Source organism: Alternaria metachromatica, assembly GCF_023757995.1.
Source record: "Alternaria metachromatica strain BMP 0045 chromosome Unknown scaffold_7, whole genome shotgun sequence".
NCBI lineage: Eukaryota > Fungi > Ascomycota > Dothideomycetes > Pleosporales > Pleosporaceae > Alternaria > Alternaria metachromatica.
In genome coordinates this window covers 666203-680594 of record NW_026055498.1, presented here as the reverse complement: position 1 = coordinate 680594, position 14392 = coordinate 666203, and the positions used below count along the sequence as shown (strand labels likewise).

The 14392-nt window shown below is 53.9% G+C and overlaps 6 protein-coding genes across 6 annotated transcripts; 3 read left to right on the top strand and 3 right to left on the bottom strand.

Moving 5' to 3' along the window:
* Positions 1-180: 180 nt before the first annotated feature.
* J4E83_004227 (uncharacterized protein) lies at positions 181-974 on the bottom strand (the record flags this gene model as incomplete). Its single annotated transcript, XM_049331157.1, has 3 exons — positions 181-268; positions 320-794; positions 845-974. The coding sequence occupies 3 exons, from the start codon at positions 972-974 to the stop codon at positions 181-183; spliced, it is 693 nt and encodes a 230-aa protein (XP_049189703.1).
* Positions 975-1525: 551 nt separating this feature from the next.
* Positions 1526-3091, top strand: J4E83_004226 (uncharacterized protein; the record flags this gene model as incomplete). The annotated part of the gene is made up of 2 exons (XM_049331156.1): positions 1526-2928; positions 2974-3091. 2 exons carry the CDS (start codon positions 1526-1528, stop codon positions 3089-3091), a joined length of 1521 nt encoding a protein of 506 aa, XP_049189702.1.
* A 769-nt stretch (positions 3092-3860) lies between these two features.
* Positions 3861-5436, top strand: J4E83_004225 (uncharacterized protein; the record flags this gene model as incomplete). Its single annotated transcript, XM_049331155.1, has 2 exons — positions 3861-4244; positions 4297-5436. 2 exons carry the CDS (start codon positions 3861-3863, stop codon positions 5434-5436), a joined length of 1524 nt encoding a protein of 507 aa, XP_049189701.1.
* Positions 5437-5732: 296 nt separating this feature from the next.
* J4E83_004224 (uncharacterized protein) lies at positions 5733-8599 on the bottom strand (the record flags this gene model as incomplete). Its single annotated transcript, XM_049331154.1, has 2 exons — positions 5733-8173; positions 8221-8599. The coding sequence occupies 2 exons, from the start codon at positions 8597-8599 to the stop codon at positions 5733-5735; spliced, it is 2820 nt and encodes a 939-aa protein (XP_049189700.1).
* A 312-nt stretch (positions 8600-8911) lies between these two features.
* On the top strand, positions 8912-9356 carry J4E83_004223 (uncharacterized protein; the record flags this gene model as incomplete). The annotated part of the gene is made up of 3 exons (XM_049331153.1): positions 8912-9047; positions 9143-9222; positions 9270-9356. The coding sequence occupies 3 exons, from the start codon at positions 8912-8914 to the stop codon at positions 9354-9356; spliced, it is 303 nt and encodes a 100-aa protein (XP_049189699.1).
* A 2852-nt stretch (positions 9357-12208) lies between these two features.
* J4E83_004222 (uncharacterized protein) lies at positions 12209-13838 on the bottom strand (the record flags this gene model as incomplete). Its single annotated transcript, XM_049331152.1, has 3 exons — positions 12209-12218; positions 12254-13689; positions 13752-13838. 3 exons carry the CDS (start codon positions 13836-13838, stop codon positions 12209-12211), a joined length of 1533 nt encoding a protein of 510 aa, XP_049189698.1.
* Between the last annotated feature and the right edge of the window lie 554 nt (positions 13839-14392).

The window sequence follows — 14392 nt, the reverse complement described above, 5'->3', positions numbered from 1 at the left end:
TAGCAAGTAGGTAATTTCGAGGGTATATACATGGGATGACGAATGATTACGATTTGTAATTTTGCATTAATCTATTCGCTTGCATTACTACACTATACAGACTATGAAGATCAATTGTACTTGATCACCTCCATGTCAACGGCGAATTAGGAACCTTGTCCTGCCGAAGAGGCATAGGATCTACTGGAAGCGCTTCTCAGCGGCCTTCCAGTTGATGACGTTCCAGATGGCCTTGAAGTACTCGGCCTTGCGGTTCTGGTAGTCGAGGCTGGAAATCGTTAGTCAGAAGCTCTTCATTAACACTCGATGGTAAACTCACTAGTAAGCATGCTCCCAAGCGTCAACACCCAGAATAGGACGGAACTGCCCCACAACCGGATCCTGATTCGCATACGTCCTAATCTGAATAGCACCAGTCTGGGTATCCTGCACCAACCACGCCCAACCGCTTCCCTGGATGCCCGCAAGCGCCGTGTTGAACTTCTCCTTGAACGCGTCAAGGCTGCCATAGCTGTTGTTGATAGCAGCGGACAGGGCGCCCGACGGGGGCTCGCCGCCGCCCTGGTTGGCAGGCGCGAGGTTCTCCCAGAAGAGGCTGTGGTTGATGTGGCCGCCGCCGTGGAAGTTGATCAAGGGCTGCAGGGCGATTTGCGCCTTGATGTCTTCTTTTTGCTTGGCTTCGGCGATTTGCTCGCTGAAGTTGTTGAAGGAGGTTACGTAGGTGTTGTGGTGGTTCTTGTGGTGCAGCTCCATTATCTTGCCGGAGATGGAGGGTTCGAGCGCGCCGTAGTCGTCTGGGGGGTGTTAGTAGCTGATGTATCTTTCTGGTGGGATGGGCTCGTACATGGGAGGTCGGGCAGCGTGGCCTTGCCGCGAACGAATGTCGTGCCCGCGAGGCCGGCGCGAGATGTGGTGGGAGCTGCGGCGCGGGCTGCGGAGCGCAGGGCGGATGTGCGGAGGAGTGCGGTGTTCATGATGGCTTCAATTGATGTGGTGCGTTCAATTGGGTGTGTGGTGTGTTGTTGTTGGTGTTGTGGTGTTGAGAGGTCGTGGAACTCTGGGGAAGCTTCGGATTTATCAACTGCCCATTTCGTCATATGCGAACATGCCGACCGCCGAGCTCAGAGCTCCTCCACTCCCTCACGGCCATGCGCTCCCCGGCCAATGATGACGCCTGCATGTCGCCTTACGTTCGCATGATGTATGCAGCATCTGTATCAGGACATGTGCATTCTCATGTGAGAGTATCTCAAAATGAACAGAAAGCTCCAGTGTATGCTAATGCCCCGCGAAAGCCCCGCGCGGGCGTTCTCAGACAGAAACTAGTCAATCAAGACGTGGGTGACAGCTGTGCAGTTTGTGACTATCGCGTGCCGCAAAAAAGACACGCTTGATCCAAGTACCATAGATCTCACCCCATGTGAGGTGATTGAGGGTTGCCCTGCATTTGGAACATTACCATTACCATCGTGCTTCGCGCTCCATCTTTCTTCTAACATAATCGAGCTACCCCGCCAACGTCATCATGGCGCCAGTCAATGTCGTCCATCTGCCCAACGGCCAAAACCTTACCGTCACGCCCGTGTTTGGCGGCCTCTTCTTTAAGTCGAGCGATGTTCACACGCATTCGCCGTTCCCACCTGGCTGGACCATTGTGCTCAATTCCGAAGATGAGCTCCCTACGGACGAACAGGAGCAGCAGCAGCAGGGCGAGGAGGAGCTGTTCCCACCGCGACATGTACATCGCTTCAAGAAGCCCACCCTGAACGGAGACCACCTCTACATATCGTCGATATCGAACCCCAGCAGTAGCGAGTTCAAGCCCGCTGCCTCACCAACCCGCCAGATCGCGATGATGCTGTGGGCGACACTGTACTGGTACTTTCACCAGCCCGAACCGACGCTACAAGTCACGAACGCGATCTCCAAGAACACTGCCGATGCCGGAAAGCCAAAGGGCGAATGGCGCATAAACATCAACAGGGAGGGCGTGTTCAAGGGCAAGGTCGTGCTGCCCAAGTTGGAGCGCATGGGACTGATCGCCAGCGAAGATTCGACCGTTGGGTGTGCACAAGAGGAATCGTCTCCTGAGGGCTGGGAGCGCATGTTTGTCAGTCGGAGGACCTTCTGGCAGCTCGACCCCAGAATATACCTCTTCACTCTCTCGCCGCTGGCCAACACAAACTCACCCTTTCCGTCAGGCTCGCCGTATCCCTCGCGACCGTCGTCCCCCGCGCTTGGATCTGATGCGAAGCAAGAGCATCAGCTCGACCAGGTCTCACCAGGCTTGTGGTCACCGACTGCGCCAGGCCCTTTCCACTCGAGCTCGCATCTACCCACGTTTTACCCACCGCCTCCCGCGCAATACGTCTTCACGAACAATACCCGACACCCGATACGACCGAAGCCACCTCGGCAGGGCGAGATACTATACACACGGTACATACCCAGCGTTGGGCAATATCTGTCTTTCCGAGTAGCTTCCATCTCTTCGAAAGCGCTCCGACACCAGGGGCCGGTCTCCAGCCACGCGCCCAGTCCAAACGGCATGTCAGATCCGGAATACCTACACAAGTGGATGAACGACCCCCGTGTATCGCATTTCTGGGGCGAGGCGGGTCCGCAGTCCCACCAGGAGCAGTTCCTCAAGAACGGCCTACAATCGAAGAACTCGTTCCCGGTCATGGGATGCTGGGACGGGAAGCCGTTCGGCTACTTTGAGTTATACTGGGTCAAGGAGGACAACCTTGGAAAATACCTGCCCATCGTTAGCGATTATGACCGGGGCTTCCACTGCTTGGTCGGCGAGCAGGAGTTTAGAGGAGCGCATAGGGTCAAGATCTGGTTGAGTGCGTTAGTGCACTACTGTTGGCTCGCGGATAACCGGACGGAGAGGGTCATGTTGGAGCCGAGGGTCGATAACGAGAAGTAAGTCTTGCATCCTACACATGGAGTACAATACTAACTGTCTAGACTGGCAAACTACCTCCAAGAAGCTGGCTTCTACAAGGAGCGCGAGATCAGCCTCCCACACAAGCAGAGCAACCTGTTCAAAATCAACCGCGACGTATGGAAGGGACCGGCGCTGTGAGCCCGCGGAGACGGAAACAAATGTGGAGTTCGTATTTGGACAGAGCCGCATGAACCGCATGAACGGGTTACGGCTCTTGGTGGATATAGTTTTGTGGAGTAAGCGCATCATGAGATACCAAGGTCTAGACTCTAGTTATGCCGCTGAACACGTCTGAACTTGACATGTCACTTGCGTGGGGGAATTCTTGGTCATTTAATCGAATACGACCGGGGAATCAACCGCCGAGGACTTGAAAGACATGTAGGAGTGAAGCAATTCGGAGATGCCTTGTAGCAAAAGATCGCTACAAGGAGCCTCAAAACCGCCCAGAACCCCAACAACGCGCGCGGGAAAATTTCTGCTACTCCAAATCGCCATTTTCTTGTCGATCGGCCTATCTCAGGTTCCGACAGTAGGATGACAATCGACCATTGACGTGCGTTTGCAAAGGTGCGATAGTAGCTAAATGTGGGGTTTAGCGAGGGACCAAAACTTTTTGGCTACACGTGAGGACGTCATTGGTCTGTTGGGATAAGAAAAAGGGTGGCCCACGACGCTGTGAATCACCGTTTGGAATTTGACCTCACGATACCCCCTCAGTTCAGCTCTATAACCCTTTGATTGTAGTGCTAGCATACGTGTTGCGAAATACTACAAGGAACGCTGAGAGCAAACGTTGATACCGAATTCGGAAGACTATCGGGCTAATCCACAAACGAACCGTTAAAGTTGTCGACCACCACATCACACTCACGCTCACACGCTCTCCTCATACACACGCGCAATCATGGCCGCTCAGGACGCTTCCCTCGATATTCAGTCTCGCATATCGACTATGAAGGCGCAATCTGGTGCCACCATCTTCGATGCGTACCAGACGTCTCTCACCGGCCGGTACTGCTCGCCGGAGATGTCGCAACTCTTCTCGCAGCGCAGCCGGCACTCAATATGGCGCAAGCTGTGGTTATTCCTCGCGGAATCAGAGAAAGAGCTTGGTATCCAGAGTATCACTGATGATGCGCTCTCCCAGATGAGGGAGCATCTGACTGTTACGGATGATGATTTCGGTGTTGCCAAGGTTGAGGAGAAGAAGAGGAGACACGATGTTATGGCGCATGTGCACGCTTTTGGTCAGGTTGCTCCGGCTGCTGCTGGTATTATCCATTACGGCGTATGTTTTTTCAAGTGTAAAAATCAAGATGATTCAAACTGATATCCCACAGGCAACAAGCTGCTACGTAACCGACAACGCAGAACTAATCCTCATGCGCGACGGCCTGGATCTCCTCCTCCCCAAACTCGCAAAGGTCATTTCCAACCTCTCAGCCTTCGCCCTGCAATGGAAGAGCGAGCCCACCCTCGCCTACACGCATCTGCAACCCGCTCAACTCATCACCGTAGGCAAGCGCGCAGCCCAATGGGCGCAAGACCTCCTCTTCGACCTCGAAGCCATCGAGCTCGTTCGCGAAACACTCCAATTCCGAGGCGCCCAAGGCACAACCGGCACGCAAGCCTCGTTCCTCGAGATCTTCAACGGCGACAGCAAAAAGTGCGACCAGCTCAACGAGCTTCTCTGCAAAAAAGCCGGTTTCCCGTCCTGCTACGCCATCTCGACGCAAACCTACACCCGCAAAGTCGACCTCCTAATCGCCAACGCCATCTGCGGGCTCGGCGCATCCGCCCAAAAGATCACCGGCGACATCCGGCACCTGGCCGCGTGGAAAGAGCTCGAAGAGCCGTTCGAAAAAGACCAAATCGGCTCCTCGGCCATGGCCTACAAGCGCAACCCCATGCGCTCCGAGCGCATCTACGCCCTATCCCGCGAACTCATGTCCAAGCCCGCGTCCTTCGCCAACACGCTCTCCGACCAATGGATGGAGCGCTCCCTCGACGACTCCGCAATCCGGCGCATGGATATCCCAGAGATGTTCCTCCTCGCCGACGCCATCCTGCTTTCCCTCGACAACGTAACATCCGGCCTCGTCGTATACCCCAAGCGCGTCGACGCGCGCGTGCAGGAAGAACTGCCCTTCATGATCACCGAATCCATCATCATGCGCCTCGTCGCCAAGGGTGAGTCGCGCCAAGAAGCCCACGAGCAGATCCGCGTGCTGTCGCACCAGGCTGGTGCGCAGGTCAAGAATGAGGGTAAGAGCAATGATTTGGTGGATAGGATCCGTAGCACGGAGTTCTTTAAGCCGATTTGGGGCGAGTTGGATGGTATGCTGGATAGTAAGTTGTATACGGGTAGGAGCGAGGAGATTGTGGAGAAGTTTTGTGGGAAGGGGGGTGTGCTTGAGGGGAAGTTGAAGAGGTATCAGGGGTATATTGAGGGGGCTAAGGTTAGTGAGTTGAATGTTTAGATGGGGATGGTTGGGTGGTGGATGGGGAGTGGGTTTAAGGAGTTTTAGGGTAGAGAGAAAAGCAATCGACTTACGAGTATGTGATCATGTCTCAGGAGAATGATATCAGGATGGATCTTGTGATTGGATTGATGTCGAGCGTGCATTATGCTAGTAATGACGCAGTGTAAATGCCCATGCCCACCAAACGCCACCGCTAAAAACACCATAGATGCATAAACAACTCAAAAGAGCAAAATGGTATAAAGCATCCCAAAGATGAACCCAAAAACATCACACCGTTTTCAACACTCAAGCTAATATTTCCGGCCCCTCCGTCTTGGCAGCCCACTTTCCACTCCCATTCCCATACCCACACCTGCCGTCGCACTCGCCGGGATAACCACCTTGGGCGTCATCAAACCCTTCTTAGGCGTCGCATCACCCATCCCCACTCTACTCACATTCTCCTTGTCACCAGCCTTGGAGGAAGAAGGTGTCTGTGGCAAAACCACCTTTTTCGGTGCCGCAAGCCGGCTCTTGCGTTGGACGCCTACGGGTGCGACGTCGAGAGAAGGAAGTTTAGTGTCTGTTGTGCTGGAGGAGAGACTGCTGTTTAGGGATGTTGATGTTGATGTTGGGGTAGAGGTGGAAGTAGCCGTGGAGGTGGTAGAAGAAGTGGAGGAGGCAACGACCATCTTCTTGACTTTGGTCGATTTTGGCTTAGACGATTGCTTCTCCTGCGTCGCGGCCTTTTCTTCTTGAACTGCTTCAGGGAGGAGACTAGCAGGTGCCAGCAATCCCTTCCCAGGCGTACCATTCGATGTGCCCAGTCCGCGTACTCTGCGTATCTTTGGCGTGGAGTTCTTGCTGGTCTTTTCTTTCTTCTTCTTGGGCTCGGGGGTGCAGTCCGACATGCCGAGTTCGTCTGGAGTGGCTAGAGACTCTGCGTCTGCTAAGGCGTTGGCGAGGGTCTCGGGGTTCTCTTGGTAGTATGCTAGTGTTTCGTCCCAGCGTACGTTTTTGCCGACGACGAGTTCTTTGGTGGAGTCGTCGAGGGGAGGGAGGCTGGAGTAGTCCATGGCGAGCTTCATTAGTCGGACGGTGACGCAGAAAGCACCCTGTTTGTTCTTGCGCGTGTTGTTGCGTGTCATGTCGGCGAGTACTTTGGCGTCGTCCTTCTTGAGTACGACGACTTCATTTCCGTCGGCACGGCGGATGTTGATTTTGGGTGCTGGTGCTGGGCCGATTGATGCGGGAGTAGGTAGCCTTGTCTTCTTTGCTCGTGCAGAACGTCTTGATCCTTGTTCGCTCTTCTCTTCCGCGGTTTCGGTTTCTGTCGCGCCGGGGTTAGGTGATGGGAGCTTTTCATCTGGTTTGGCTAGTGTGAGCGTTTGCGACAGATCCAGCGTCAATTCGGTGTGCTGCTTCGTGGGTGAGTTGGGGTCCTTCTCTTCAAGCACCTTGCGGGGTGAGGCTAGGGCATGTTTGATGATATCTGAGTCTCGTCGGTTCTGTAGAGATTCTCTCTTGTGTGTAGTGACTGCGGCCTTCTCAGCCTTGCTTGCGGCAGCACGCGTGAGGAAGTCCTTGAGCATGGCGGTGTCATCATCGATAGCGACCGTCATTGTGACATCGTCAGGTCCGGATTCAGGACGTGGTGGAGGCGGAGGCGAGTGTAGTCTGCGTGGGGCGGGCGACTGTGGTTTGCTGGGTGTGAACGAGAATGTCAATCCATCGGCGATGTCTATAGATGCTGAGGCAGGCGCGTCGGCCATGGCAAGGTCCTGGGCAGGTGACTGAAGAGCTTCAGGAGAGGCTGGTTCCTCCTCAGGCCGCATATCATCATCCATCTCTTCTTGCTCAAGCTCGTTGGGCTCTGACTGAATCGCTGTAAGCGCAAGACTGTGCTCTTGAAGCGCTGCTTGATAATCCCGCAATATGTTCAGCTGCAAAGAAGCTTCCGTAAACTCGTCTTCACGGTCGACCGCTTCAGAGGAGTGGAGTGTATCTTCTTTCCGAACTGCATCTGTCGATGTTCCTAGCTCAACCTCAGATAACTCAACATCTTCCTCGTCTTCCTCGCTCACGTCTTCGTCGAGCGCTGGTAGCGGCGAAGTCGTAGTATCTTCCAACGGCAACGCTGGGTACTGAAGCTGTGTCACCGGCTCTGGTGTGTCTGGAACCGGGTCCGCCTCTTCACGCATGGTCTCGTCTTGTTGCTTGACAACCTGGTCTGGGATCTCAACATTCTCTCGGGGTCCTCCGCGCATGGAGATTGTTTCCCCTTGATTTGTCTCCTCTGCGACATTGCCGACCATCTCGGTGGATACAACCTCGGTCATAGCCGTCTCCGCCTCTGCTTCCAAGTTGTCGCTCAGAGGAAGCTCTGGATATTCGACCTTCTCCGGCGATGCGGTCGGGATGTTCGACTGCTCCCTCAGTGGCGAACGGAATAGTTTCGCGAGCGTCGCGTCCTGTGTGGATTCTGCCTCTTCTTGTTCTTGGTCGTCTGCGTCTATGATCTCGGTATCGGTAGCTTCGGCCGTCGGCGCGTCCACGGCGAAAGTGAAAGTCGACGTCTCTTCGTATGTGGAAGATATAACTCCTAGTGATTCTGTCTGTTCGATTATGTTCGTGTCTGTCTCGTTGATGCTATCCTCGCGTTCCAGGGTTTGAGCACTATCTCCCTCCTCTTCACTATCGACTTCGTCGTTTGCGCCGATCGCGGGGTCTTCGGTCTGAGTCGCTCTCTTCCCTGTACATAGTCAGCGAATGTCTCAGCCATGCGCGTCGGTAACGTACTTGGCAGAACGCTCTTCCTGCGGTCCCAGCGCGTCGCCTTGAACGCGCGCTTTTTGCCGCCAAGCTTGCTCGTTGATTTCTCCATCGCCTTTGGGCTCATGTGCTGCCGCCTCTTTACCGGTCTTGAACGCGCGTCTCGTTCGTCCTCGTCTTCTGCTTCTTGTGGTGTGTCGTCGGCACGCGACCTGAGATTGAATCTGCGCCAGATCTTCTTCTCCTTTCCTTCGCCCACCCTCTTTACTTCTTGTTTCCTCTCCCATCCTCGCGGTATTTTGGAGACTGGCAGCGCATTTGGGTCGAGGAATGCCGCATTGGTCTCGTTCCAGGTGTTGTCGAAGGTTGCTGTGGGCGCGGCGCGCTTGCGCGGAGTGAAAACCATGACGTCGGGCGTGTATTATTACTGTAATGAATAGATCAATGGCGCGCAAACATGGGAACTGTGTCGTAGGCTCGTTAGTATGGTCGTGACGAGGGTGTCGTCTGTGTTGGCCTCCGTCGCTAGGAAGGTGCGATCGTAAACAAAGCCGGACAGGGATTAGGATGGGGCAGGCACGCTAAGGAGATTGCCGCGGCGGAAACTTTTGAATCCACCGAGTCGACGACGACGACGCCATCGCCTCTCGCAATTCGTACAGCACCAGCACTCACGTCGCATCCAAGTCGCATTCGTCTCCCGAACCGCATCTACAAGATGGTACCGAAGCCCTCAGGCACCGCCGTCCAGTCGGCCACGCACCGACCCCTCCCACCACTGCCAAAACTCCGCGTCCGCCGACCGAACAAGCCAGAGGCGAACCCATGCTTAGGAGCAATGTCATCAGTTCTGGGTATGTGAAAAGATTGGAATATATCGAAGGAAGGCGCAACGCTGTGTGGAATGCAATGGGGAAGCCACCACGAATCTGGGCTGACATGGCTACAGGATGCTGGGCATCTTCCGGCTACAGTGTGCAAGGCTGCGCACAGCTTGAACAGAAACTACGGCAATGCATGGATGCACCAGTACGTTCACCTCCTATCCACTCACAGACACGTCTAACCTTTCATAGCGAAACCCCAACCAGAAGAAGAACAACATCAATTACCACCTCTCAAGAATGTACCCCAAGATCGTCGGCCCCCACAAGCGGGACTAGACCGCACACGCATTCCTTTGTACATTATGTATACCCTTACGACGGCCACCCGTACGAAACAGCATCATGGGGGAGTTCAAGTCGATGGATTCATCGACAGGCGTTATGGTTACCATCGTTGTATATAGACGAATCTAGGAAGAGTCGGGCATGCTATCTTGAATCCAAAACGAACATCTATCAGAGCCATTACGTACGCATCAAAGCTCACGCAAGGGAGGCCTCAGACCACGACCTGGCCTTGGCCGTCAGATGTCTTAGCCTAACCGCAGGACGACCCTTCGCGTACGACCGCTCTGCTTTGTCTGTTGGCTTCATTTCCCAGACCGACTACCACTCAATGATGCAACAGCGAGCCATCTTGAGGACCACAATCTGCCGAAAAAGGCAGTGCATGTAATCCCCCACGTGCATCCACGTGCAATACACCTTTGTATGTTTCATCGCAGGCCTGAAGGTCAACTCTCCATCTCATCGCCCAATAGATAAAGACATCGAACTAAGGGATTACTGCAGTATTATACCCCGCTCGTCATCCCGCATAATTATGCTGTGCATCGTGCTCACTTGGGCTATATTTACCTTCTTTCGCCCAACGCCACATGCAGGCTTAGACCCACTCACTCTACACCCCACCAGCCCGCCTACCAATGCGCTGCTGCGCCCCAAGCCGACCTGATCCTACACCAACCTCCATCCGGCCGCACACCAGACCTTGCCCAACCCCCTCACTGGCCCACCGCGTACACGTCTTGTCCAGGGCGGAAAATGCAAGGCGTGATTGGCCTGATGTGCGAAGAGGTGAAGGGTGTAATGTGACGCCTTACCTGAAGCTACCCCAGCTCGCCCGCATCATCGCCAGACGAAACCGCTTTCGATTGGATCGCCAGGGCCATGGCCCGATTTCTACAGCTAGGGAAGCTCTGGAGCTTACCCTGCCGCAACATGTGTTGCTAGGGTGCTGGGTTCCCTCCCACATGCACTCAGCCGCGTAAGATGTTGTGGGCTTCTTATAGTCTGCTGCATTGCGTAGCGATCTTCGCCTTTGCACCTCATACTACTCGACGTGCACGACGTTTTCTGGTGTCTGGCCGTCGTCATACTTGATTACCTGGTTCGAGGTTGACTTGTTTACTTAGTTAAAGAGCTGCGCACATGGAATCGAGATGGCGGTTACACTTCTTCTTCTTGCCTTGTTAGGATCGACCATGGTATATGCGGCTGCGTTTTCGTTACCTGAGGCTACACAGTATACTCCATCGATGGATGGTTGGAGTCCAGCACCTACGGCAGCTCCACAGTTACCGTTCGATCTCTCCAGACGGCAGGACGGCGGAGCTAATACTTGTGGATATGTCTCTGGCTCTGGCATCTCAGGTAATCTCATCCTCCATCTAGTTCTAAACCTCACTAATATCTCACAGTCAGCGCAATAACCTGCCCCAACCCAACAGATGAATGCTCTTCAAACAAGGTCTTCGGCGCACTCGGCTGCTGCCCTTCATCCCGAACGACCGACTGCAACCTAGCCACAACATGCATCCCGTCCACCGCCTTATCAGCCTCCTGCACAGACGCCGCCTGCTCAACGAACGCCTTCATCTTGAAATGCACAGAAAGCTCTGCACCAGCCTGTTACGCATACCACGTCATCTACGACAGAATTGTCCTCACGCAACACGGCTGCGCAGCCAGCGGCTTCACCAGCACCGCATACCACAGCCTGGGTATGAGTCTCTCGAGCAGCGCCCCAGAAAAAGAAACAGTCTATGCGACTGTCACCAAGGAACCAGTCAGCTCGCCTACATCCCAGTCTGATTCCGCCTCTTCTTCCAGCTCTTCGAAACCCAGTCTAGGCGCTATCGTAGGCGGTACCATCGGCGCATGTCTCTTCCTCTCTTTCATCGGTTTCGTCGTCTTTCTCGCTTGGCGGCGGCGTAGGACCGAAGCACGAAATACCGCCCGCTCTACTGGTGCTTTTCATCAAAGAGAGTCCAGGGGTATGGTCGAGTATAACGCCATGGGCTTTCCTTCTCCGGGCTTCTCCTCGCAGGGCTTGTCGTCACCAGGGAGCCCAAGTAGCGAGGTCGATAAGGTGTGGCAGCAGCGTGGCTCGGGTGGAGAGTGGCCGGGGATGGGGAGGGGCAGGCAAATTGAGATTGTGGAGGTGGATGGGACGAGTAGGGCTGTTGAGGCGCCTACAGCTGAGAAGTAAGGCGGTTTTCAGTAATGTATGTTGTATTCTTTGTGTAATGTTTTGTAGTTTCTTCCAGACTTCGGTCTTGTTGGATGCGCTTTTCTGTTTCTTGTTTGTATTTCCTGTATGGTGTTTATGGGGATGATACCCACTCTTCAAGGTAGTTTACAGACGGGGTGGGAAGGTTGCTTGGGATGAGCTTACATGGCAACAAGGGTATTATTACGGCAGCATGTATTAGATAGAATGATAGTAAAGGTTCGGTCATATGTCATAAATGCAGTTGCTCCTTAGATGCTTCAAGACCTTCCCATTGCCAGACCTGATCCTACAGCTGGAAAGTCGTAAAGCGCTCTGCGACGTATATGTGATAAGTTACCATACATCGCCATTCTTTCAAACTCCCACCTCCATCCCCCCAATCTATCCACCCTACCACATAAAATCCTCCCCATCACCAACCTCCAACCCGCTCATCCCCACTCCATTCCCACTCCCACCCACATCCTCCCCAGCAGGCACCAAACTTCCCACCCTTAAATCACTCTCAACGTAATGCATCTCCCTCTTAAACCGACACTTCTTAACGCCCCACCCCTCCCCCTCACTACACCCCTCCCTCTGACAATGATGTCCATAAAAGCAATCCCCCCGTCTACACGCCCCTTTCCTCGGACAAGGATTACACTTCACCACATACTCCAGCACTTGCCTCGCCTCGGGTTCTAGTTCGCTGTGATCGAAAGGACAGTTTGGCGTGGTGCAGCGCTGTTGCAGGTGGAATGTGTTGCAGGGTTTTGCTTTGGCGAAGCGCGCATTGTAGGTTTTCCAGGCGGAGGGTAAAGGCATGGGGAGGTGGGGGTCGAGGCGTTGGTGCGAGGTGTTTAGGGTGATGAAGCCGGGGATTGGGGCGGCGGGGAGGAGGGCGGATAGCGGTGTGGTATCCGGGTTGTTTCGTTGTGAAGATTGGGATGAAAGGGGCAGAGAGGGGTATGGCGCTCCTGTGGGCCCTCTTGGTGGTTGCGTAGAACTGGGTCCGTTTGTATTGGAGAGGTCCTTAGGGATGTGGAGGAAGTTGCATTTGTTGCCGAAGCGGCAGTTTCCTTTTTGGAAGTATTTGCATAGCTGCGAGTTGTTTTCCGGTTTCGAAGAGCCTTTTTTGGCTGTTTGGGTGTATGCTGAGCGGTCTTCCCAGCCTACGCGTTCTTGGTCGAAGAAACTGTTGGATTCTACCGGAGAGAGGTCGCCGAAGGCGGAGTCGCTCATGCTGAATGAGTCGTCTCGTCTCCATGATTCTTTGCGCGGAGTTGGTGTTCCGGAAGTGAGTATTGGTTTCTGTACTGCGGCTAGTGCCTTTTGTTTGGGTGCTGTGGATGGACCGCCTTTCGGGTTGGGCACAGTGACGGGAAGTTCCGACCATCTAAAGACAGTCGGAAATTGCGTGACGTTCAAGTTGAACTGGTGGAACTCCGAGTTCCATCCAGCGCCTTGGACAAGCGTAATCTTGTCACGTACACCACTGAAGGGTACGAGTTGAGATAGATAAGCCGGATCGTGGCAAGCGGCGTACAAGATATGGCTGCACGCTGAGTCTTCGGAGGCAATCTTGAACTGTTCCCTGATCTTGAATTTGGCGCCTTCTTCGTCTAGAGCATCAACGAAGTCGAAGAGGCTGATGGCTCGGGTGAATGCAGCGGAGAAAGGAGACAGCGATCGCTTTTCCAAACCGACGAGTTTAGATCTTGCGAGTTGCTTAGATAGATTGGTCAAGTCTGCGTAGATCTTGACATGTATGCGAGCGGATCGGGCCTGTGGAACGCTTTGTTGCAGGTACTTTTCTATGGCGTCGTTGAGCATACGAGCAGCGCGCATTCCGCCCTCTTCTTTGTCGCGAATAAATTCATCGTTAAACTGGAATCTGTTAGCGCGAAACTTGATCGTTGGGATGATACTGACGATGTAGTTGTTGCCGTCTATCAAGACCAACACATATGGGTTACGAGCCGTTGTTGGCGCAGCTATGGTTGGTATAGGTATACCCGGAGGCGCAGCGATAGTGCCCTTGCCTTTCTGTTCATAGGCTCTCTTTAGGTCTTTGTATTCATCGAGTAGTTGGCCATACTCTCTAAGGAGGTTCTAAGCGGGGTTAGCGAAATGCGGATTACCTAGATAGTGAGGACATCTCGGTATTGACCTACTGTTAGATCATTTTGCCTGGCCTGATCATTGAGTTTAAACTGCTCCAGGTGCGTATCTAGCGAGTCGATCTTCCCATCCGCTAGCATCTTGATGGTAGCGCGTCGTCGGCGTTGATGGCGAACGCGTCGGTGCCTTGACGGGGAAGTCAGCCAATTGCTTCGGGCAAGGGATACCAATGGCGAATAACCCACTGCGATTGCGAGTCAAATCTCGAAGCGACTTAGGATATTCCCATATCCGCAAACAATTAGCAAGTTGTTTCCGAGGAAAACGCGTTGACAGCAAGCCATTCCGCGACGTGGGGCGGGGCTCCTGCTCCGCGTGTGCTAGCGCGGGTGCCTTAGCGTCAGGAGTCAAGGGCGAGGTCCGCTTCTTTCACTTGCCACATCTGCGACGACCTAGTCGTTCTATCTTTACGGCTATCACGTTCCTCACGCACCTATATATAGGGGAATTTTGCAGATGTCGAAGCTGAGTATCTCTAAGAGTAGGTCATACCCTATGAATGGTTGTCGGTACCTGAAATTCGCCAGCGGAGACCCGATAAGTTCACTCGACCTGTAAAATCACAACGTTTGAGTCGACAGCACATGTCCAGCAGAAGAGATCTCTCTATTGATGCATTCAGACCGGACTTCCA